Source organism: Jaculus jaculus, chromosome 8, assembly GCF_020740685.1.
Source record: "Jaculus jaculus isolate mJacJac1 chromosome 8, mJacJac1.mat.Y.cur, whole genome shotgun sequence".
NCBI classification, from domain to species: Eukaryota; Metazoa; Chordata; class Mammalia; order Rodentia; family Dipodidae; genus Jaculus; species Jaculus jaculus.
Window position 1 is genome coordinate 83,129,177 of NC_059109.1, and position 25,736 is coordinate 83,154,912.

General features: G+C 46.8%; 1 protein-coding gene across 6 annotated transcripts; it reads left to right on the plus strand.

Annotated features, from left to right (window-relative positions):
• On the plus strand, positions 1 to 25,373 carry Cdc25b (cell division cycle 25B). 6 transcript variants are annotated; one of them, XM_045156614.1, is made up of 16 exons: positions 1 to 93; positions 14,221 to 14,342; positions 14,834 to 14,885; positions 17,410 to 17,451; positions 17,592 to 17,628; positions 17,864 to 17,986; positions 18,085 to 18,207; positions 18,499 to 18,633; positions 18,992 to 19,072; positions 19,162 to 19,338; positions 19,523 to 19,618; positions 21,279 to 21,341; positions 21,491 to 21,589; positions 21,777 to 21,910; positions 24,007 to 24,118; positions 24,271 to 25,373. In XM_045156614.1, the coding sequence occupies exons 3-16, from the start codon at positions 14,842 to 14,844 to the stop codon at positions 24,409 to 24,411; spliced, it is 1,407 nt and encodes a 468-aa protein (XP_045012549.1). In that variant the 5' UTR covers positions 1 to 93; positions 14,221 to 14,342; positions 14,834 to 14,841; the 3' UTR covers positions 24,412 to 25,373. The 6 variants fall into 6 exon arrangements, with proteins under 6 accessions (XP_045012549.1, XP_045012548.1, XP_045012546.1 ...); XM_045156613.1 differs by lacking the exon at positions 1 to 93 and adding an exon at positions 12,561 to 12,800; XM_004661443.3 differs by lacking the exon at positions 1 to 93 and adding an exon at positions 13,044 to 13,459.
• Positions 25,374 to 25,736: the final 363 nt, after the last annotated feature.

Sequence of the window (25,736 nt, forward strand, 5' to 3'; positions counted from 1 at the left end):
CCCGCGCAGGCCCGGCCGCGGTGCGCTGCCATCGCGCCTGCGGACCGCGACTTGCTGCCTAAAAAGAGTAACAACCTTCCCCTCCCCCTTAAGGTAAAAATAACTCAGAATTACCTTTTACTCCAGCATCTGAAGAAATGTACAGGTAACAGTTTGATATCTTTTCTTGTCTCTAGACGCAGTCAGTTGCTTTCAAATGTATTAAATTGCCGTCACGCTCTAGAGACTGAAATGTGGCATCCCCTGCCGTTTTACTCGACTGGCATCAAGTAATGAGAATTTTCTCCTGTCTGTAAATATCACTGCCTACAAGCTTTGTAATGGTTGCGTATTGTTCCGAGTGTGAAAGGAAGCCAGTCTATGTAATCTGTAGTTATATATTTTAGGGCTATTTGTATAGACAACATATTTAAATCTACTTGATAGTGTTAATGACATGATAGTGTCTATGTGTCACTGGGCTTTTCCATGCATGTAGCTACAGAAATAGCATCGTGTATTTACATCTGCATATATTCAAATAAATACCAAGCATTTTCCTTCAGTACCAAATATGTTAAAATGATCATCTCGGATGATCAAAGCACTAAATGACCGGAATTCGATTCCCTAGTACCCATATTAAAGCCAGATGCACCAAGTGGCGCATGTGTCGAGTTCATTAGCAGCTGCTAGAGTCCCTGGCATGCCCATCTCTCTATCTCTCTCTACTTGCAAATAAATAAATATTTTTCAATGATCACCTTTTTTTTAATGTGTGCACTTCAGTGTTAAAGGGTTTTGAAGAGTAGCAACACAGAAAAACTGGCTGAGGAGCTGGGTCTGGATGAAACTTCGAATACATGTAGACTAAGAAGAAAAGAGCCAGGCATGATGGTAAACGCGCCTTTAATTTCAGCACTTGGGAGGCTAAGGTAGGAGGATCACCTTGAGTCTGAGGCCAGCCTGGGCTACAGTGTAAGTTTCAGGTCAGTCTGGACCAGAATGAGATCCTGCTTCACAAAAATAGGGAGCTGGGTGTGGTGATGCATATCTTTAATTCCAGCACTTGGGAAACAGAGATAGGAGAATTGCTGTGAGTTCAAGGCCACCTTGAGACTGCATAGTGAATCCAGGTCAGTCTGGACTGAAGTAACCCCATCTCAAAAAAAAAGGGGGGTGGGGAGCTGGATGGCTCAGCAGATAGGGTGCTTGCCTGCAACACCTAATGGCCTGGGTTTGATTTCCCAGTACAACATAAAGCCAGACGCACAAAGTGGTGCATGCATCTGGTGTTCTGCAGCAGCTGGAGGCCCTGGTGTGCCCATTCTCTCTGTCTTTCTTCTCTCTGCCTCTCTCTGCTTACAAATAAATAAATAAAATAAAATAGGAGGAGGTCAAATGGAGGGAGGACCAAGGACAGTACCCTGGGAGCTTCTTGGTTAAAGGCTCTAGAAGGGATCAACAAGGAAGTGCTAAAGACATAAGGGGAAAGCCAGGTCAGTGTGGTGTTCTGCAATCTTTTCTTATGTATGCCATTTGAATCCTGTGATTTTCAACCTTTGCCCATGCTTCTCTCATTTGTATTAAGTATCAAACCAAGGACCCATGCATGCTAATCACATACTTTTTCACCAAGCCATAGCCCTCAACCATCTTTTTCTTGGTGTTTTTAAACTCTTCACATACTCTGAACACAAAATCTTTGGTTAACTAGCACAGTGACTCACAAATTTAATCCAGCACTGAGCAGGCTAAGTCAGAGGATTACCATGAGTTTGAAGCCAGCCCAGGTTACAGAGTGAGTTCTAGGTCAGTGTGGGCTACAGTGAGACCCTGCTGGGGGAGAGAAAAAAAAAAGCCTGGTGTGGTGGCACATACCTTTATAATCCCAGCATTTGGGAGGCAGCAGAGGTAGGAGTGCTGTGAGTTCAAGGCCACCCTGAAACTACATAGTGAATTCCAGGTCAATCTGGGCTAGAGCAAGACCCTACCTCAAAAAAAAAAAAAAAAAAGTATTTGCTTTTTTTCTTTTAGCCACTTGTTGTTTACCTTAGAAAATCTTTTAGATATGAGAGATTCATAGTCTTCAGGTAGGTGGCTCTGCTCATGTTTTACTTCATTGCTTCTTCTGGTTATGTGTCTTACTTAGAGGTCTTCCCTACCCCTGAGGTATAAAAAGTATTCTTCTAAAAAAGAATTATTCTTTTTTTTTTTTTTTTTTTTTGGTTTTTTGAGGTAGGGTCTCACTCTAGCCCAGGCTGACCTGGAATTCACTATGGAGTCTCAGGGTGGCCTCGAACTCAGGGCAATCCTCCTACCTCTGTCTCCTGAGTGCTGGGATTAAAGGCATGTGCTACCATGCCCAGCTTAGAAAAGTATTATTCTTTTTTTTTATTTTTTATTTTTTAATTTTTTTTTAAATTTTTTATTTATTTATTTGAGAGCGACAGACACAGAGAGAAAGACAGATAGAGGGAGAGAGAGAGAATGGGCGCGCCAGGGCTTCCAGCCACTGCAAACGAACTCCAGACGTGTGCACCCCCTTGTGCATCTGGCTAACGTGGGACCTGGGGAACCGAGCCTCGAACCGGGGTCCTTAGGCTTCACAGGCAAGCACTTAACCGCTAAGCCATCTCTCCAGCCCAGAAAAGTATTATTCTTGTTCAGAAGAAAACATGAAACTTTTTTCCATTGGGACCAGGTGAGTGCTTGGCCCAAGGTTGCTGCCTGGTCACTATGCCACGGTAAATGTGGGGGGACCTGGCTAAGGGCCCCCCCTCCTATGTATCTTAGGAAACCATGCCTACATTTTGGAAATTTCATCCATTTGTACCTATACCTCCCCTAGCCTCACTCATGTGGACTTATAATCTATGAGTGTTTGGGTAAATGGACTAGATGGACCTCTTCCCTTACTTGGTTGAATTTTTCAAGTTTGTCCTCCCTCCCTTCCTCCCTCCCTTCCTTCCCTTCCTTTCTTTCTTCCATATTGGGGATTGAATCCAGGGTCTCATACATGCTAGGCACTACTGAACCACATACTTCTTCTACTTTTTAATTTTAATTAAAAAAAAATTTTTAAATTTATTTGAGAGAGAGAAAAAGGCAGAGAGAGAGAGAAAGAGAGAGCGAAAGTGCGTGCCAGGGCTTCCAACCACTGCAAACAAACTAGATGCATATGCCACTTTGTGCATCTGGCTTACATGGGTCCTGGGAAATCAAACCTGGGTCCTTTGGCTTTGTAGGCAAGCACCTTAACCACCAAGCCACCCCTCCAGCCCTATTTTAAATTTTTTAAGGTAGTGTCTCACTCTAGCCCAGGCTGACCTGGAATTCACTATGTAGTCTCAGGGTGGCCTTAAACTCATGGCGATCCTCCTACCTCTGCCTCCTGAATACTGGTATTAAAGGCGTGCACCACTACACCTGGCCTTTCTGAGCAATTTCGGACAAGGTCTTCCTAAATTGTACAGGTTGTCCTTGAATTGGTTTTCCTCCTACCCAGCCTCTAGTGTAGATGGGATTGCAGATATGTAACCATGTCCGTATTTTCTTTGATAAGAAGTACTACAGTACTCCAGGGCTCTCTAGGACTATATAGTGAATTCCAGGTTAGCCTGGGCTAGTGTGAAGCCCTATCTTAAAAATAAAAAACTACAGGCCCTTTAAAATGAAAAATAGGGGCTGGAGAGATGGCTTAGTGGTTAAGGCACTTGCCTAGAAATCTAAGGACCCAGGTTTGGTTCCCCAGTACCAGTGTAAAGCCAGATGCACATGGTGCCACATGCATCTTGAGTTTGTTTGCAGTGGTTAGAGGCCCAGCGGCTCCCTTTCTCTCTCTCATAAATCACATATATATATATATATGAGAAAGCAAGGGCTGGAGAGATAGTTTAGTGGTTAAAGGTGCTTGCCTGCAAAGCCTAACAACCCAGGTTCCCCAGTGCCCACAAGATGGCACATGCATCTGAAATTTGTTTGCAGTGACTGGAGGCCCTGGTACTCACTCTGTCTCTGTCTCCCTCCTTACAAATAAATAAAATTATTTTTTTAAATTCTGGGCATGGTGGTACATGCCTTCAATCCCAGCTGAGGTAGGAGGGTCTCTGTGAGTTCCAGGACAGCCTGAGACTAATTCCAGGTCAGCCTGGGCTATAGCAAGATCCTCCCTCAAAAAACCAAAAAGAAAAAGAGAAAGAAAGAAAAAGAGAGCCAAGGATAATGGCATATAGTTGTAATCCAAGCACTTGGGAGGTAGAGGCAGGAGGATCAAGAGTTCAAGAGTAGCTTCAATTACGTACTAAGTTTGAGGCCAGCCTAGGCTTTTCTCAATAATAACCAAAAGAAAAATAATGGAAAGCTTGCTGATGGGCATGGACTGGGTTACAATGGGTATGAAGTCTAGTGAGCAGTTCTGGGTAGCCTGGGTCAAAAAAGAAAAAAGATAGCATATTGTGGGTTTTGCTAACAAAGGAAAGAAGGTACTTAGAGAAGGGAGGTGGGAGATCCCAGGGCTTCACATAGGTGGTAGGGACAATGGATCCTGTGCAGGGTTACAGAAAACAGGTAGACCAGATGTCTGGAAATAGCTATGTCAGCAATATATGCATATGATTTATTTTCTGTGTCCTAGTAGTGGTTATATGACTGCCCTGTGTACAGCTCCAGAGAGGGTCTTAGAAATAGAAGACCCTGTGAATATATGGTGGTTTGGGCAGATGATGTTAGCAGGATGGAAGATAATCCAGCCTTCAAGGGCATCCCTAGAGTTTCTAAAGTATCCCAGAACTAAAAGTCCTAAGAGAAATATTTCATCTCTGTGTCAAGTCTCCAGAAAACACACTCTTAACAAAAAGTTTTGTAATATATTTCACATACTATAGGGCTTATCCACTTGAAGTAGACAGATTACACATATGTGTAACTATCAGCCCAAGTTAATTTCAGAACATTTAGAAAGAAACCCTAACTATCTTCTCCCTGTCATAACACCAGTACTACCAACCTTAAGGAACCACTGATCTACTTTCTGTTTCTCTGTTCAGAACATTACAGATGAATGCAAGCATAATTTGTGTACTTTATGACAGGTTTCTTTTTCTTATCATCATGTTTCAGGGCTTATCTGTGATATAGCCAATATCAGTACTCTTTATTTTAAAAAAATATTTTATATTTATTTATTTGACAGAGAAAGAGAGAGAGAGAGAGAGAGAATGGGTGTGCCAGGGCCTCCAGCCACTGCTAACAAACTGCAGATGTGTGCACCCCCTTGTGCATCTGGCTAACGTGGGTCCTGGGGAATCGAACCTGGGTCCTCTGGCTTTGCAGGCAAATGCCTTAACTGCTAAGCCATCCCTCCAGCCCAGAACCTCTTTATTTTTTATGGCTAAATAATATTTCAGGGGCTGAAGAGATGACTCAATCAGTAAAGTGCTTGCTGTTAAAAAATATATATATATATATATATGAAGACCTGAGTTTGTATCCCAGAACCTATGTAAAACCTGAGCACCAAGGTCTGTGCATGTAAATCCAGTGCTAGGAAGGCAGAGACAGTAGGATCCCTAGGGCTTGCTAGCTAATTTAGCCAAGTTGGAAAGAACCTGTCTCAAAAAATAAAGGTAGGGCTGGCTAGATGGCTTAGCAGTTAAGCGCTTGCCTGTGAAGCCTAAGGACCCCGGTTCGAGGCTCGATTCCCCAGGACCCACATTAGCCAAATGCACAAGGGGGCAAACGCATCTGGAGTTCGTTTGCATTGGCTGGAAGCCCTGGTGCGCCCATTCTCTCTCTTGCTCTCTGCCTCTTTCTCTCTGTGTCACTCTCAAATAAATAAATTAATTAAAAAAATATTTAAATACGCCGGGCGTGGTGGCGCACGCCTTTAATCCCAGCACTCGGGAGGCAGAGGTAGGAGGATTGCCATGAGTTCAAGGCCACCCTGAGATGACAGAGTTAATTCCAGGTCAGCCTGGACCAGAGTGAGACCCTACCTCGAAAAACAAAAAAAAAAAAAAAAATTTAAATAAAATAAAGGGAGAGGGCTGGAGGGATGGTTTAGCAGTTAAGGCTCTTGCCTCCAAAACCAAAGGACCCAAGGTTGAATTCCCCAAGACCCATGTTAGCCAGATGCACAAGAAGGTACACACATCTGGAGTTCATTTGTAGTGGCTGAAAGCCCTGGCTCACCCACTCTCTCATGCACGCTGTCTCTCTCTCTCCCCCTCTGTCTCTGACTCTAGTAAATTTTTTAGAATGTTTTAAAAAATAAATAGAGGGGCTGGGGTCATGGCTCAGTAGTTAAAGGCACTTGCTTGCAAAACCTGCTGGCCTCTGTTCAATTCCCCTGCCACCTATATAAAGCCATATGGAAGCAGTGACACAGCATCTGGCATTCCATTTGCAGTGGCAAGAGACTGGTACACCCATACACACATGTGCATGTGCCCAAATAAAAAAAATTTAAGGGACTGGGAAGATGGCTCAGAGGTTAAAAGCACTTGCATACAAAACCTGCCAGCCTGTGTTCAGTTCCCAAGCCACCCTTGTTAGCAAGATGCAAAAAAGAAAGAAGAAAGGAAAAAAGTGATACAGGGTCTGGCATGCATTTGCAGCAGCGAGAGGCCCAGGCATGCTCATACACACTCATACACATGCAAATAAATCTAAAAAATGAAACAATATATTAATTCTTTTCAATTTTTTTTTTTCTAGGTAGGGTTTCACACTAGCCCAGGCTGACCTGGGACTCCTTATGTAGTCTCAGGATGGCCTTGAATTCATGGTGATCCTCCTACCTCTGCCTCCTGAGTGCTGGGATTAAAGGTGTGTGTCACCAAGCCCAGCTTCAAAATATTTTTTATTATTTATTTAGTTGTTTGAGAGAGAAAGAGGCAGATAGACAGAACAAGAGAAAGAGGGAATGGGCACACCAGGACCTCCTGCCATTGCAAACAAAATCCAGATACATGTGCCAACTTGTGCATCTGGCTTATGTGGGTACTGGGGGAATAGAACCTGGGTCCTTAGGGTTAGCAGGCAAGTGCCTTAACTGCTAAGCCATCTCTCCAGCCCATTTTTAAAAAAATAATATGGAAAGTAAATGAGGAAGACACATGATGTTGACCTTGGACCTCTACACACACATATGCCACACAATGAAATACTACTCTCTTGTATAGATATATGACATTTTGTTTATTAATTTTTCAGTTGATAGACACTTGGGTTTTTTCATATATCTTTCAAACTTATTTATTTATTTGAAAGAGAGAGAAAGAGGCAGATAGAATGGGCGTGCCAGGAACTCCAGCCACTGCAATTGAACTCCAGATATATGTGCCACCTTGTGCATCTGGCTTATGTGGGTCCTAGGGAATCGAACCTGGGTCCTTTGGCTTTGCAGTCAAATGCCTTAATGGCTAAGCCATCTCTCCAGCCCTCCATATATTTTTTAATATTTTATTTTATTTTGAGAGAGAGAGACAAATAGAATGGGTGTGCCAGGGCCTCCAGCCACTAAAAACAAACTCTAGACACTTGGCCTACATTGTGCATACAGCTTATGTGGGTATTAGAGAATTGAATGTGGGTCCTTAGGCAAGAACCATAACCACTAAGCCACCTCTCCAGCCATTTCCATATTTTGGTTATTATTAATGCTGCTCTAAACGTTAATTTACAAAGTTTTTGGTGACCCTATGTTTCCACTGTTCTTTGGTATATATCTAGTGTAGGATTGCTGGGATTAAAGGTATGTGTCAACCACACCTGGCAAAAGTCAATCTTTATTTTTCTTTTTGTTTTTTTCAAGGTAGGGTCTCACTCTAGCCCAGTCTGACCTGGATATCACTTACTCTGTAGTCCCAGGCTGGCCTCAAACTCACTGAGATCCTCCTACCTCTGCTTCTCAAGTGCCACCATGCCCTATTTTAAAAATATTTATACTTAGAATGTGCTCCCCCCAGACATAAAATGCCTGGATGTCCATGACCTCACAGTGCCCGACACTACGTACACAAAACCATCATAATAGGAGGAAAAGATTATGACATCAAAATAAAAGAGATTGAGATGGGGAGAATGGAGTTTCAAAGGAAGGGAGGGTATTACCATGGGATATTTTTTTTTATAATCATGGAAGTTGTTAATAAAAAATTTTAAAAAATATTTATATTTATTTATTTATTTATTTGAGAGTGAGAAAGAGGGATAGAGAGATTGAGAATAGGTATGCCAGGGCCTCTAGCCACTGCATACAAGCTCCAGATGCATGCTTCACATTGTGCATCTCGCCTACTTGGGTCTTGAAGATTCAAACCTCGGTCGTTTGGCTTTGCAGGCATTACCTTAACTGCTAAGCTATCTGTTAATGTCCTTATAGACCCTTTTTAGCTTCCTGGTCTCTATTACTGACTTTTATTCCAACTCACAATCAAATCTAAACATTTGTAGCTAGAATTCACATATGAGAGAGAACAAGTGTCATTTGAATTTCTGGGCCTGGGTTACCTCATTATATAATCCTTTTCAGATCCATCCATTTCCCTGCAAATTTCATAATATCATTTTTCTTTTTAAAAATATTTTATTATTTATTTGAGAATGAGGCAGTGAAAAAGAGCCAAGCATGGTGGCCCACACCTTTAATCCCAACACTTGGAAAGCAGAGGTAGGAGACTACTTTTGGCCCATACCTGTGTTTAATCTTCCTGCATACTTTTTACTGGTGTACAACTGTATGGGATAGGCTAGGATAGCTGTCTTTCATACTAACTAGGTCTGAAAAAATGCATATGTAGAGCTGGGCTTGGTGGCACACACTTTTAATTCCAGCACTTGGAAAGCAGAGGTAGGAGGATCACTGTGAGTTTGAGGCCACCCTGAGACTACATAGTGAATTCCACGTCAGCCTGGACTACATTGAGAACCTACTTCGAAAAACTGATGAAAAAAAAAAAAAAAAAAAAACGCCAGAAGTTGTGGTGGGCTTCTGTCATCTCAGCATACTGACTGCAAGATGAGGACTGGAGACAGGAGAATTTCCCAGAAACTTAGAGATTGCAGCTAAAAACAGCTGTCCAGGAATCCAGAGTGAGAAACCCTGCCTCAAATGAGGTAGACAGGTAAGAATCAGTCCAAAGCCTGGTATGGTAGCACATGCCTTCAATTCCAGCACTCTGGAGTTGGAGGCAGAGATAGTAGGGTTGATGTGAATTTGAGGTCAGCCTGGGATTACAGAGTGTGTTCCTGGTCAGCTACAATGACATCCTACCTGGCAGGGATGGGGGTGGGGGAAGCCAGGCATGGTAGCGCACACCTTTAATCCCAGCATTGAGAAGGCAGAAGTTGGAGGATCTCTTGTGAGTTTGAGGCTACCCTGAGACGACGTAAATTCTAGGTTGGCCTCGGCTAGAGTGAGACCCTACCTCAAAAAACACAAAAACAAACAAACAAAAAAACAACCTGAAAGTTGTCCTCTGATTTCCACATGTGCACATACTTACACAAACAGACACACACACACACACACACACACACAAATCTGAAATTCATTGTAGCAGCTTGAGGCCCTGGCATACCCATTCTTTCTTTCTCTCTCTCATTGCAAATAAATTTTTAAAAAATGGTTCCATGGAAGAAATTTTGGGTTTTTAAAAAATTATTTATTTATTGGAAAGAGGGAGAGGGAAGGAGGAAAGAGAGAGGGAGGCAGAGAACGAGAGAATAGACACACCAGGGCCTCCAGCCACTGCAAATGAACTCCAGACGCATGTCCCACCTCGTGCGTCTGGCTTATGTGGGTGCTGGGTCCTTAGGCTTTGAAGGCAAGTGCTTTAACTGCTAAGCCATCTCCCCACACCTGTTTCTTTTTCTTTCTTTCTTTTAAAATATATTTTTATTTATTTATTTGAGAGAGAGAAAGAGGAAAAAAGAGAGAGAGAAAAAAAATGGGCACCCCAGGGCCTCCAGCCACTGCAAAGAACTCCAGATGCATACATTCCCTTGTGCATCTGGCTTATGTGGGTCTTTGAGAATCGAACCATGATCCTTTGGCTTTGCAGACAAACTCCTTAACTGCCAAGCCATCTCTCCAGCCCTCTTTTTCTTTTGTTAATATTTATTTTCATGTGTTGTGGTGTGGGTGGCACCAGGCTTGCAGCTGTAAATGAATGCCACAAACATGCTCTAATTTTTGGGTTGCCAGGGGAATTGAATCCAGGCTAGAAGGCTTTGTAAACAAGTGTCTATAACCAGCGAGCCATCTTTCCAGATCCTCCTCTTTTTTTTTGCAGGGGGGTGCGGAGGAGATTCTAGATAGGGTATCACTCTAGCTCAGGCTGACCTGGAATTCACTATGTAGTCTCAGGATGACCTCAAACTCACGGTGATCCTTCCATCTCTGCTTCCCGAGTGCTGGGATTAAAGGCATATGCCCAGCCTGTTATATATATACACACACACATATATATAATTTTTTGTTTATTTTTTATTTATTTATTTGAGAGTGGCAGATGAGAGAGAGAGAGAGGGAGGGAGGGAGGGAGAATGGACATGCCAGGGCCTCCAGCCCCTGCAAACTCCAGATGTATGCACCACACTGTGCATCTGGTTTACGTGGGTCCTGGGGAATTGAGCCTGGAACCGGGATCCTTAGGCTTCACAGGCAAGTGCTTAACCGCTAAGCCATCTCTGCAGCCCCTTAATATATATATTTTATTATTAACAACTTCCATAATTATAGACAATAAGCCATGATAATTCCCTCCCCCCTCACTTTCCCCTTCACAACTCCGCTCTCCATCATATCCCCTCCCCCTCTCAATTAGTCTTATTTATTTTGGTTTTTTGAGATAGGGTCTCACTCTAGCCCAGGCAGACCTGGAATTCACTTTGTAGTCTTTGTAGTCAGGGTGGCCTTGAATTTACAGTGATCCTTCTACTTCAGCCTCCCAAGTGTTGGCCTGTGCTTTTCTAACCAGGCCTCAGGATCACCACAGACATCCTAGAATGGGCCTTGAGCTTGATATGCTCCATTCTTCAGGTTGGTTGTTTTAATGGGAAGATGACGCCTTCTGCAGCCACAAGTATGGCCAAGCGGGTATGGGAAGAACTGGCCCCCTTACTATGCTAGTTGCAAATATTTTAACTTGTGGTGGCTCATGCCTATGATCCCAGTTCTTGGGAGACTGAGACAGTAGGCTTTCTGTGAGCTTGAGACCAGCCTGCTCTATATAGCAAATTCTAGGCAATAAAAGAGAAAATGCAAACATTTTTATTTATTTTATTATTATTATTTTTGGTTTTTCGAGGTAGGGTCTCATTCTAGCCCAGGCTGACCTGGAATTCACTCTGTATTCTTAGGGTGGCCTCGAAGTTATGGGGATCCCCCTACCTCTGCCTCCCAAGTGCTGGGATTAAAGGCTTGTGCCACCACGCCTGGCTCTGATAACGCAAACATTTTAACCTTAGGGACTAGTTTTTGTTTTGTTTTGTTTTAATTGAGCACATATCTTATATAATCAATTTGACAAAAGGAGGTTCCAGGCACACAGAGAAATAATGTGAGGTGCTCTGGGAAGGGGGAACCTCCCCCTTTGGGATTTTACTCCCCTGCACCCCACTGGGTCAGAGGCAACCTCCAGCTGTGATATTTCAAAGGCTTCAGGGGGTTTTCAAGCTTCGCCCTTACCATGTAGTTACCATGTGTTGGGGTGAGGGAGTACCTGTTGTGTTGGTTTTGAAAGTGCAACCCTTAGGGTATTTCTTCGTTTCTCTCCCCCTCCCGGCACTAAGAGCAGCCAGTGCAGGTTAGGGATGGAGGTCTAGAGCTTGACCTCTGACCTGAACAAGAAAGCAGTCCCTCTCTATCAGGCAGTATAGCACCTGCCACAACACAGGAACTGGACAAAATGTTGAGAAGGAAAAGGTCGCAGCTCCCACCGTGGTCACTCCTCCTTAGTAGAGCTAGGATCTTCCTTTACTCTCCAAGCATCAATACTCCCCTACTAAGGCCTCCTTTCTGCCTCCCCCAACTCGTTCGTCTATGACGGATGGTTGAGACCGGACAGGAAGCAAGGTTCCTTGCTTTTCTGAGCTGCACCCCTTGTTCCTGATTATCAGCTTAGGGTAGAGGCAGCTTCAAAGTGCCCACTAGCTCTTTCCCAGTCTCATACCAGGAAAACAGGCTAGGTCGACGGTGAAGATAATTAGTCTATGCTCATAGTAAACTAATGACGAATTCAGCTTCACCATCAAAGAAACCATTTAAACAACATGGCGCTATTGACATCAAATTAGGCCACCAGTGGGTGTGAGGTACTTCCATAACTGAGTTCTCTAGTGGTTAATCCACCAAACTGCCCGCAGCAGAAATCCATGCCTCAGTCCAACCGTTAGAGCCTTTCCTGGGGACTGCGTGAGGCAGCTGGGCCCCGTGGGGTCCGGTGGAGGCCGGGATCCCCGGAAGCCGGCTCAGTTCCAGTTCCCGCGCGGGACCTGCGCGCTCGCGCGCGCGCTCGTGGCGATTACCCTTTGCAGCTGCTCTGCGCTCCCGCGTCGTGGCGGGAGGGGCTGCGGGGTCAGACGCTCTCGGGAGGCAGCTTAGCCAGGCTCCGCTACTTAACCAAATGCGTGACCCTAAGTGAGTTAATGACTTTCTTCACGCCGCGATGTCTCCGTCCTGTAACATGGGACGAGATTCAGACCTCAGCACGCTTGGCCACTTCTCGGAGGCAGAAGGCGCGTCCCACGGTCCTTTACTGGTGACCGCGCGCAGGTTAAAGAGCGACCCTAGGGGGTCGTTGCTTCCTCTGAGGGTGAGTAGCTCAAACCGGGTCCCGAGAGGTGGAATTTTGGAGGCCGGATCCTCGGGCCCAAGAGCAGGGAGGACGATGTGCGCGGACCTGGGATGAACCCCAATTTCTGAATCCCACCCGAAGCTTGCGAACGGGGCGGGCAGGGCTCATCCAGCCCAGGCGCCGCCAGCTCCACGGGTCCCGCCCTCGATCCCGCCCTCCCTGAACCCGCGCCCCATTGGGCGGCGTCTGGCAGCGCGGCCGCTGTTATTTTTCGAATATATAAGGAGGTGCTGGTGGCAGCTGCAACCTAGACGCTCCCGAGCAGCTGCCCTGCCCCGGGTCCCTTCCCCCTTCCCTCCTCTCCTCTCCTCCCCGCGTCCCTCTCCGGTCGGGCTCCCGGCCCGCGGCTCTTCCCCCCTTCCTCCCTCCCTCCCCCTCGCCCCAGCTCTCCCTCCCCGCGCCCCGCATCTGTCGGCCGCCGGGGCGCTCCGCTCCGCTGCAGCCTCTGCCCCGCGCCCCGCCTCGATGGAGGTTCCTCAGCCGGCGTCCGGCTCCGCTCTCCGTGGGGCCCACTGCCCGCGCCATCTCCCGGGCCTCGGCTTGGAGTCTGATGGCCTTCTCGGGTCCCCGGTCAGCACCCTCACCCAGACCATGCATAACCTCGCTGGGCTCGGCAGGTAGGATTCCTCGAGGAGGCTGGATGGGGTGGGATGGGAGGCCCAGACCAGACCTCTGAGGGACGAGGCACCGGGGCCGAATCCGTGCAGTGCGGAGCAGAGACGCCCGGACCCTTGCTTCAAGGGCCCCGGGAAAGGGGCGCTTGTGTGACTTACACCCTCCAGGTAACCTACCGAGGATACTCCCTTCCTCCTCCCTCATGGTGTCTCCCCCACGCTTCTTCTTTAATCTCTGCCCCAAGCCACCATTTTGCCCCAGGTAGTGGATCCCTCCCAAGCCTGGTTGGCATAACAGTAGTTCTCACAAGCCCGTGCCCCTGCTTTCTCTGCACCTTGCATCCCCCAGTCTACTCCCAGTGTTAAACTGATGGAAGACTGTTCCTGTTCTCTAAGCAAGCTTTTGGGGTGCTGGTTAGGTTGTCTAGCTGCAATAGAGACCCAGATCTTGACTGTGATGAGGTGGGGATGTGAAGAGCAAGGGAAGACTCTTCAGAGCTCCTCTGCTGCCCCCTGCCTAGCCTCCTTGCTCTTGCCCCTGGCTCATTTCTTCCAGTTGCTTACTGGAAGGATCTTTCCTAAACCACTCAGCCTAGAGAAAACACTTTTAAGGCCTCTGTAGAATGAGGACCTTTGACCTGAGAAAGAGGCTAGTTCCATGATGTGAACCACCTGGTACGGTGTTGGGTGGGTAGGAAGCCCTTCACAGATGAGCCAATCCTTGAGCCCTGTTTATTTACCTTCTTTTCTGGGTCTTTTCCCAGGGAGACCCCAAAGAGTCTGGTAGGGAGCCTGCCTTACCGGAACCGGTTGGGACGCCTATCTCTGTCCAGGCGCTCATCTGAATCCTCCCTTTCATCTGAGTCCTCGGAATCTTCTGATGTAGGTGAGGCCTGGGGTCTCTGGGTAGGCCCCTAAGTGCCAGGAAGAATTTGGGAAGTTCCTGGATGTTTGACTTTCTTTCCATCAAATCTTTCATACAATCTGGTGGGGCCAGGAGCCTGTTTTGCCTTGCCCACAAAGCTGAGAAGACATACCTCCGGTGGGTCTCACCACACCCAGTTCAGACTGGAGAGCCTGGGAGGGTGTGGCCCTCATTTGGGGGTGACACCTTAACTTTTCAAAACATTGTGGCACAGTCACTAAACCATAGCTCCACCCAGAAAGCATTTAGCAGTAAAACTTGGTCTTTAAATCAGCTTAAGAAAAAAATGCTTAGAAACGTGGTTATAAGCACTGTGTAGAGAAGTTTCCTTAGTAAACAGAGTGGAGCCATGTGTGTGCCCTTTGGGAATCATAGGTAGGTTTTACCTTTTTTTTATTTTCTATTTTTCCCTTCTTGGGAAGCCAAGACTTTTTGTTGTCATTCCTCCCAAGGTCTCTGCATGGACACCCCCAGCCCTATGGATCCACAGATGGCCGAGCACATGTGAGTAAAAAAAGGGGGAATAAAGGGGGATGCCTATTACTGAGGAGTTGGCACCAGCCTTGGATGTTCTGTTTTATTTATTCATTTATTAGTTTTTCGAGGTAGGGTCTCACTCTAGCTTAGGCTGACCTGGAATTCACTCTGTATTCTCAGGCTAGCCTCAAACTCACAGCGATCTTCCTACCCCTGCCTCCTGAGTTGGGATTAAAGGCGGGAGCCACCCAGCCTATTTTTTACTGTAAATTCACAGAGGAGATTAGGAAAGTAGACACATCCTTCAGAATCCCCACGTGGGGGACTAGCTGATCTTCTGGTACCTTGAGAATCTGTTTATTTTAGAGAAGGGTCTGTTGTCACAGGAGCCAGATGAGAGAAGACTCAGGGCCAGAGATGGGAGGGGCAGTGGCTGATTGGATACTTGACCCCAGCATTTCTTTCAGAAATGTAATATCCTAGGGGCTGAGGAAATGGCTTAGCAGTTATAGGTACTGCTTGTAAATCCTACAAGCTCAGGTTTGATTTCTCAGTGCCCACATAAAGCCATATGCACAAAGTGGTACATGCATCTGAAGTTCATTTGCAGAGTGAGATCTTGTCTCTAAAAATCAAATAAAAATAAGAAACATCCTATGTTATATTTTTCTCTTTTGCTGTACAAATTTTTTGCATGTAAAATGTTTTCCAACTTAAAAATGTGGTTCTAGTCTCCTGGGTGTGGTGGCCCACACCAGTAATCCCAGCACTCAAAAATTTAAGGCTAGAGGATGGGAGCTGGGTGTGGTGGTACACACCCGTGATCCCAGCAGTTGGGAGGCAGAGGCGGAAGGATCACTGTGAGTTCAACACCAGCTTGATACTACAGAGTCAGTTCCAGGTCAGCCTTGGCTAGAGTGAGACGCTACCTTGAAAAACTGGGAGCCGGGTGTGGTGGTGCACGGCTTTAATCCCAGCACTTGGGAGGCTGAGGTAGGAGGATTGCCATGAGTTCGAGACCAGCCTTTAATCCCAGCACTTGGGAGGCACAGGTAGGGTCACCATGAGTTTGAGGGTACCCTGAAATTACATAGTGAATTGCAGGTCAGCCTGAGCTACAGTGAAACCCTACCTAAAAAAAAAAAAAAAAAACCTGTGGCAAACGAAATAATCACTTGCAGACTGGCTTGGTCCTTGGCCCATCAGCATTCCCTTGCTTTAATGTTTTTTGGGGGGAGGAGGAGGCAATACTTGGACCAGGCCCTTTGAATAACAACAAAAACTGGTGGGCTCTGTTCTCAGAAGACTCTTCTCCCTCCTATGTGATTGTGCCATTCAGAGCACACCTGTTCCCATCCAGCTGCTGAAACAGCTGCCAGTTATTAGTAGGGACAGCTGGGAATTGACAGTTTGGGCTGGTTGATGGTGGCTTTGGGTTTAGAGCCGTGACTGTATTTCCCCCTGTTGCCTTTGATCAGATTAGGTAGGCCCAAGGTTTATTCACAAACAGGAAAGAGAACTAGGTGGGTTTGGGAGGACTGTGGCTTGGTTTTTAGTGGTGACACAGATCCCTTACCCCTAAAGCCCGGTTGCAGATTGGAAACCAAGTCAATTAAATTATTTGTGACTTATGGCAGGTTGATGGGGCACAGCTCCTAGGCACTGAGTGCCAACCCCACGCCGCCCTCCCCCCGCACCTGCTTTTGACAGTTATTGAGTTCTCAAAGAAGCTAGGGTATGTGGGTGGTGTGTGTATCTCAAAAGCTCTATGTAGCAGATGGTCTCCAGTAACATTGCTGGTGGGTGGAGCCTATATACAGAAGCTTATGCCTCAGCCTCAAAAGGAACATCTGTTGGAATTCCTTGCCTGCTGGCCTTTTCTATAGCAGAAGGAGGGGGTGGAACAGAGGTTGGATCTGGAAAATTCCATAGGAGGGAGGAGAGGATGTGAGCCTGCACATTTGTTACTATTGGGTTTGCTGAATGATTCAAGGAACTGCTAAAGCAGGCCTCTGTTCTAGAGGGAGGCTAGCCAGCTTCTCTCAGAGGAAAGAGAAACCCAGCTTTGCTAGCATCCACTTTTGGAGTCACCCGCATTGCTGGGTGTCTGTGGCCTGTCATAATGGGATGAATGGATGCCTTTCCTGGTGGCCATATGGCCCCAGTAAGGTGATTTGCATATAGGTGGAAGGTCTGTGTTGACTGGTGCTAGCAAGCTGGCAAGACTGTTGCCTTGGTGATGTCTCAGTGACCTTGCAACCTGACCCCTCTGTCTCCATGGCTGCCATTCTCTGGGCCCTCTTCCATTCAGGGAAGCCTTTAAAATCCCAGGCTGCCTCTCATCCTCAATACCTGGTCCACCAACAGTGAGCTGCTTCCTACAGTCGTCTTCCCCTAGCCTGAGTCCTGGCCATCTTGTAACTTCATGCATGTCCACTGGTCCTTATGGTCTGGGGTCTGGTACATGAGGTGGTCAGTGGGCTACAGTGATGTTCTGTATAGAACAGGACTGTGGCCCAACAGCCTTACCTAGGGAAAATCACTCTTCTAGGTTTGAACAGGCTATTGAGGCAGCCAGCCAGGTCATTCAAAAGTAAGTACTACTCTTACCATCTCTACTCACCTCATGCTGTCTCCTGCTGTGTACAGGACTTGAGGCTCAAGGACATGGGCCTACTCTCGTTCTCTGGCCCCAAATCTCCTAACCCTGACTGGTTCCTCTTTCTTTTGTAGTGAGCAGTTTCCAATAAGACGCTTCCAGTCCTTGCCAGTGAGTGACTCTGAGGTTCCACAGGGAGATGGGCATGCTGCTGGGCCATGGTGGTACCTACCAGAGGGTGTGATTTAAGCAGCCTAGTGTCCTTTCTTTAGCTGGCTGAGGAAGATAGGGGTTCAGAGGTGGTTGGGTGGCCTGAAGGACTTGGAGTGGGGTGAGAGGAGGTTGGGATTGAGTAGTGGCAGAGGAAAGCACCATTCAGTACTTGTTGCCCTGCCTGGTTCCCTAGGTAAGACTGCTGGGCCACAGCCCTGTGCTACAGAACATCACCAACTCGCAAGCACTAAACAGCTGGAGGAAGAATGAGGTGCACAGCAGAATTGTCAGCAGTCCTGGGGAAGACAAAGAGAATGTGTGTTTCCAGGGGCCAGGATGGAAGGGGATAGAAAGGGGTGCACTGGTGTGGTCCTCTGGCATCTTCTGATGCCTCTTCTCATATCTTAACTACAGGACAGATTTGTTTTCAAAATGCCATGGAAGCCTACTCGCTCCAGCCCTGGCCAAGCTCTGTCAGAGTGGGCCAGCCGCAGGGAGGCTTTTACCCAGAGGCCAAACTCAGCCCCTGACTTGATGGTACATGAGGAGACCCCGACATTCTATAGGAGGGAGGAGATGAATGTGACCCTGCACATTTGTCACTAGGTGTTTTCTGGGCTGATCCAGGAGACCACTAAAGCAGGCCTGTGTCCTGGAGGGAGTCAGATCAGCTCCTCCCAGAGGGAAGGGAAGCCCAGCTTTCACAGGGCCTTCCAAAAAAAAGGGGGAAGAAAAGGGTGGTCCAGAGTGCTCAGGCACTGGGGAAGCTAGCCTCAGAAAAGACGGCAGTCTGCACTTGAATATATTGTGCCTGTGTTGTTCCAACAGTGTGTTTCTGCTGAGCAGAAGATGGAAGTAGAGGTGGTGAGCCCTGCATCCCAGTCCTGCTTTTCCCTGACCCCTGCTGGGGGGGCTGCTGAGGAAGATGATGGATTTGTTGACATCCTGGAAAGTGATTTAAAGGTAAACAGGCTTAGGGCACCAGACACTTCCCTCTCCCTGGGATATATCAGAAGAGCTCTGAGCATCTGCCACTGTGACCTCACCCAATGTCAGAAGAATTTGAGGTAACTGAGTCACAGCCTGATCTCAGGCCAATCAGAAAAGAGCACATGGCAGGTGCTACAGTGGACTGCAGTCTGGCCAGGGTAGAGGGGCCTCTTGTTCAGGGCAAGCCCCAGCAGCAAGTGGATCCCTATAGCTTTGAAGGCTTAGGGGTTGCTATGGGAGAAGGAGCCAGCAAGGCTGAGGAGGACTTGGGGCCTGAGGAATTGACCCTGTGTGGATGGTTGTTATCATGTCTTTGCTGATTTGACCTCAGGAGGATGATGTGGTCCCCCCGAGCATGGAAAGCCTCATTAGTGCTCCACTGGTCAAGACTCTGGATAAGGAAGAAGAACAGGTGGGCCTCAGGTGTCTCCCTCAGACCTTGGGAGGATTTGGGGTTGGGTATTTGGGCACTCTGACCCCTGACCTATTGGCCCCTGCCAGGATCTCATCATGTTCAGCAAGTGCCAGCGGCTCTTCCGCTCTCCATCAATGCCCTGCAGCGTGATCCGGCCAATCCTCAAGAGGCTAGAGAGGCCCCAGGACAGAGACATGCCTGTCCAGAGCAAGCGAAGGAGGAGTGTGACCCCCCTGGAAGAGCAACAGCAGCCAGAGGAGCCTGTAAGTGTCTGTCTCCTGGGGCTAGGCTGTCACTGCCCATGTGGGGATACGTCTGGGTGTCATATGTTCTGGGCAGCACTCTCTTGGCCAGGTATGTAGCAGAGAGTAATGTGCAGGGTCCTAGCTTGACAGGGTACTTCAAGGCAACCTTACCTCTCACCCCCTCATGTGCTTCATCTTCCAGAAAGCCCGTATTCTCCGCTCAAAGTCCCTGTGTCATGAAGAGATTGAGAGCATCCTGGATAGTGACCACCGTGGACTGATTGGGGATTACTCCAAGGTACCAGTGCAAAGCCCTCAAGGTGCCTGGCCTGTTACCCCTAATCTAGGAGCTACTCTGGCTCCCTCTTTCCCCCATGGCTCCCCTTTCTTTTCCTATCTTTTCATCCCTGTTCTCATGTAGACTCCCCTCTTGTTCTCCTTCCTGATTCTACCTCAAATCTGTTCAGTCATCTGCTAGACTTCAATCCTGGAAAATATTTCCAAACTAATGTCTAGTGTGGAGTCTTCTCCTTCCTCACCCTTAACAAATAGCCTAAGGGGCAGGAAGCAAGTTCATGTCTTCCCCTGCCATACTTTTTTTTGGTTAGTTCATTTTAAAAATGGTGCTTCAAGGTTGGTTTTTTTTTTTTTCCTTTACTATCCTTTAAAATTAATACCAAGGACTTTCCCCCACTCCTGTCTTCTCATGTCTCCTCTTTCCTTCTCTTAAGCACCTTAAGTTCTATCTAGAACCTAATAAAATATCTCTAAACTTTAAAACCCCCCCAAAAAAATGGATTATCCTTTTTAAAAGTTTTTATTTATTTATTTGAGAGAGGCAGAGAGAGAGAGACAGACAGAAAGAGAGAATGGGCCGCCAGAGCCTCCAGACACATGTGCCATCTTGTACATCTGGCTTACTTGGGTCCTGGGGAATTGAACCTGGGTCCTTTGGCTTTGCAGGCAAATGCCTTAACCACTAAACCATCCCTCCAGCCTAAGATTATCTTTGTCAATCTTTTTATTTTATTTTTTATTTATTTATTTGAGAGCAACAGACAGAGAAAGAAGCAGAGAGAGAGAATGGGTGTGCCAGGGCCTCCAGCCACTGCAAACAAACTCCAGGCGCATGTGCCCCCTTGTGCATATGCCTAACATGGGACCTGGGGAATCGAGCCTCAAACTGGGGTCCTCAGGCTTCACAGGCAAGCGCTTAACCGCTAAGCCATATCCCCAGCCCTCAATCTTTTTTCTTATGAATTCAATTAATGTTTGCATGGGTGGGCTTTTTTTTATTGGAATATGGACAACTTACCCGTGGGTATACAATTAAAGAAAATGTCTACCCTCCCCTAGTAGCTACTGCCTGCCAATAACTCTTCAGGAAAGGGTAAGTTCCTCATGAGACCTTCCACCACTCAGTGTCAACAGGCCAATCATGTACAGGCAACAGCCGATGTGAGTTCATGAGTGCAATGGTCATGTCATATGTGGAAGACAGCATTCTCTAGCACTTCTATTCTATCCTCCTGTTCTCTGCCTTTTACATTCTTCCTGCCCCCTTCCACAATATGCCCTGAGCCGTGGAGGAAGTGGTATAGTTGTCCCGTTTAGGGCTGGATACCTAGTAGTTACTCTCTGCGCTTTAAGTTTTAAGTCTCTGATAATCACTGTCCACACAGTCTTTTCTGACCAAAGCTGAGAGCAGCACTAACCTACAATCAGAAACATAAATATTTAGAGGATACCTTTTCTTGTTTTGGAGAAGGTTATTTATTCCTTGGGTATCAACTCCAGGAGGTTCCTCTTGGTTGCTGTGGGAGCCAGTGCTGAATTTGAAGGTCAGAACCGATGTTCCCTCTGGGTTTGTGAACGCAGCTGTGCTCTTTCAAGGCTTCTTGTCTCAACAACTTCATTTTCCCTCAAGTGCTGTATTGGCCTGTCTGTTCTCCCTTTAGGCTTTCCTCCTGCAGACTGTGGATGGCAAACACCAAGACCTTAAGTACATCTCACCAGAAACCGTAAGCAGGGTTGGGCCACCTTGCAGGTGCATGGCAGATTGATTATTGTTCAGCTGTTAAATTCTGTCAGGGTGGATTGCGTGTGTCAGCCATGGAAGGGTAAGGGCCAGCTCCTAGTTGCTGGCAACCAAACCTCATCACCCCTGCAGATGGTGGCCCTGTTGATGGGCAAGTTTAGCAACATCGTGGAGAAGTTTGTGATTGTGGACTGCAGATACCCCTATGAGTATGAAGGTGGACACATCAAGGTGAGACGGGTGCTGGGTGAGGTCCCTCATTCAGATCTGCTATTGAGAGACTCGTTAACCTCCATGGGGTACCTTCTCATGGTATGCATGCTCAGTGAGAGGTGGTGTTACCTGTTTGCAGTTACCAAAGGGAAGCCCTACAAGCAAACTATGGTCTTACATCTCCCCCTCCCCTCTCCTTTGATAGACTGCTGTGAACTTGCCCCTGGAACGGGATGCTGAGACCTTCCTGCTGCAGACGCCTATCACAACCTGTAGCCTAGACAAGAGAATCATCCTCATTTTCCACTGTGAATTCTCATCAGAGCGTGGACCCCGCATGTAAGTTCCAGTCAGATCCCCTCACTCATTGCTGCCATCCCCACAAAAGCCTGATAGTCCTATCCTTACCCCATCCTTAGTGATACTCATACTTCCAGAGTTCAATGTTGTTAGGGCTCCACTAGAATACTGCTCCCTTGCTGTCCACAACCTGGATCTCAGCCTTCCTTTACTTGCCTCTCCTCTTATCTCTGTTCTGCCCTGGCTATTTCCCAGGGTTGCCTCCAGCTCCATCTAACTATTAGTGGCCTCACAGTGGACACCTGGCTCCAGATTCTGTGGGCAGGGACCTCATCCCTGCTATGCTCCCCCCTCCTGTGAAGTTTTAGCACATGGCTCCCATTTCCACTGGGCACTGAGACCAATGACTGGGCTTTTTCTCCTCTTTCCTCTTTTTCCTACCTTGGGTCCTCTACCAGATCTGGTCTAGAACATGAGCCTACATTTTTTGGTTTCCCAAGGTAGAGTTTCACTCTAGCTCATGCTGATCTGGAATTTACTATGTAGTCTCAGGATGGTCTGGACCTCTCAGTGATCTTTCTGCCTGCTTCCCGAGTGCTGGTATTAAAGGCATGCGCCACAACGCCTGGCTGAGCCTAGATATTTTTTTGTTGAACTGGTGATGGAACGCTATGACTTCGTCCATGCTAGACAAGCACTCTACATCCCTGGGCTTTTAACCTTTTATTTATTTATTTATTTATTTATTTTGGTAGGGTCTCTTTCTAGCCCAGGCTGACTTGGAATACACTATGTAGTCTCAGGTTGCCTTGAACTCAATAGCAATTCTCCTACCTCTGCTGCCTAAGTGCTGGGATTAAAGGTATGCACCACCACACCCAGCTGACTCTTATCTTTTTTTTTTTTTTTTTTTGGTTTTTCAAGGTAGGGTCTCACTCTAGCCCAGGCTGACCTGGAATTCACTATGGAGTATCAGGGTGGCCTCGAACTCAGGGCAATCCTCCTACCCTGCCTCCTGAGTGCTGGGATTAAAGGCATGTGCCACCACGCCCAGCTTTATCTTTTTTAAAAAGTGTTTTATTTATTCATCTGCAAGCAGAGAGGTACAGACAGAGTACATGGGCACATCAGGGCCTCCAGCCACGGCAGGTGAACTCCAGAGGCATGCACCACTACAAATGATTTTGTATAGTTATTGGGGAATTGAACCCAGGTTGTTATGCTTTACAGGAAAGTGCCTTAACCACTGAGCCATCTCTCCAGCCCCTGACTTTTTAAGACAGAATCTCAGTATAAAGTTGTCAGGCCTGGCCTTGAGCTTACTCTGCAGCCCAGGAAGGACTTGAATTTGTGATCCTTCTACTTGAACCTCCCAAGTAACTAGAATTATAGGCTTGTGTCACCAGGCCCCATGTATATGCGTATCTTTTTTCTTTATCTTTTCTTTTTTTTTTTTTTTTAGAGAGAGAATTGATGCTCCAGGGCCTCAGCTATTGCAATTGAACTCCGGATGTTTGTGCCACCTACCTCACTTTGTGCCCCTGACTTTCATGGAATCTGGAGAGTTTTTGTGTGCCTTAACTGCTTAAGCCTCTTCAGCCCTCTTTTGCTTTTTTAAATATTTCATTTATTTACTTGAGAGAATGAATAGGCATGCCAATGCCTCTATCCACTGCAAATGAATTTCAGATGCATGTGACACCTTTTGCATCTGGCTTATGTGTATCCTGGGGAATCAAATCTAGGTTCTTAGGCTTCACAGGCAAGCACCTTAACCACTAAGCCATCTCTCCAGCCTCTGAGTATATATCTCTTGTATTGTGTTACTTGTTACCTTTCCTGTTTCCTCTTTCTTGGTCAAGACCAGAGATTTTTCTAATGAAAGTTATGCAAGAACGTTCTAGAAATAGTGCCTCTCTTCTATTCCGGTATTTATTTTCTCTTAACATTGCCTCAACATCTTCCACCCAATAGCCAGCTGACACTGCTGTGCTCAGAAGTCATCTGTGCTCCTGAAGGCCCTCTGAGGAGTGTGTATAAGGAACAGGTCCTCTGATGGCCCTCCAAAGAAAGCATGGAAAACAGCTTTCCCTAAGCATAACCAGCTCTAACAGACTGTTAATATGCTGCTGTAGGTGCCGGTTCATCAGGGAACGAGACCGTGCAGCTAACGACTATCCTAGCCTGTACTACCCTGAGATGTATATCCTCAAAGGCGGCTACAAGGAGTTCTTCCCACAGCACCCGGTACTGTCTGGGTGTGGCTACAGCTCTCATAATAACATGGACTATAGGGACAGGGCTTTAGCCCCCCCCCCCAAAAAAAAAGGCAGAGGGAGTCTACCCCTTCCAAGTTACCCTTTCCCTCATGTTAATGGACTTCTCCCATCCTTTCCTAGAGCTTCTGTGAGCCCCAGGACTACCGACCCATGAACCATGAGGCCTTCAAGGATGAGCTGAGAACTTTCCGCCTCAAGACACGTAGCTGGGCTGGAGAGCGGAGTCGGAGGGAACTCTGTAGCCGCCTGCAGGACCAGTGAGAGCCAGCCTCGATCCTGCCACTGTTTCTCCTCATGGGACCTGAAGTCCCAAGGGTCTGTGGTGCCAAGGGCCTGCTAGAGACTCCAGGTGCTATCAGGGGCGAAAAACGGTGTGGGTGTCACATCTATGTGCTCCTTTCCCCAATTCTTTTGTCTCACTCCACTTATTTTCCATATTCTGGTACCACTCCCAGTCTTGAAGACCCCAACCTGGTGGGTGAATAGTAGCCCAGAAGAAATGTTTTGTGTTCAGTGGGAGCCTTTTTGCTGTCCTTCCTTATTGGTGTTAACTCTGTCTTTCTGTGTTCAGAAAAGTGCCTTTGTACATGTCAGCTGAGGCTGGGGTCCACTCTGAGCATGAACACAGGCGGCCCCTCCCTCTGCACTCTGCGGGAACGCCAGGCTGTGCCTGCTCTTCTCTCTTGTTTTCCACATACTCACCTCAACGACATAAACTCTGAAACTCTCCTGTTTTCTTACTTGCAGATTTGATATTTGTTTGTCTGACTTACACTGTCTCAAGACACATTCACACCTGAGTAGGCTCCCCTACACAGCTGGGGTTAAAGATTCAAAAGACCCTGGCTTTTGTTACTCCAGGAAAGGATATTCTCCTTGCCCACTCCCCACCTCCAGGTCAAGAGCAAAAGTCTGAACTAGGAGCCCCTGCTGTGAACCCGAGCCTAACTGGTCAAAAGTTGCTGCTGCCCTGTTGTACGTGGGTGGGTAGAAGGATATGCAAAGACTGAGTTAAATAAAGCATTTTCATGAGCATGGTGGCCCACAGCAGGACAAAAATCTTTACTCCTAATGTTTGGAAATGTTCAAGAAGCAATGTCATGGAAGCAGCTAAACCAAGCAACCTCTGGATTCAGAATCTCTACTTGTAGGAAGGGCTGTTGGAAGGCCCCAAAGAGTCATCCATTAGGACCTTCGTTTAATAAAGCACTTAGCAAATTAAATAATGAATAACCAGTTGTGTCATATGAAAACCTTGACAAGACCATATCAGACCTGATGGTAGAACTGGGGTAGAAGACTTGGAGAAGGGATGTCATGCTGTCTTTTCTGAAATCACCTTTTTTTTTTTTTTTTAAATTTTTATTAACATTTTCCATGATTATAAAATATATCCCATGGTAATTCCCTCCCTCCCCACCCCCATACTTTCCCATTTGAAATTCCATTCTCCATCATATTACCTCCCCATTACAATCATTGTAATTACATATATACAATATCAACCTATTAAGTATCCTCCTCCCTTCCTTTCTCCACCCTTTATGTCTCCTTGAAATCACCTTTTTTTTATTTTTTTGGTTTTT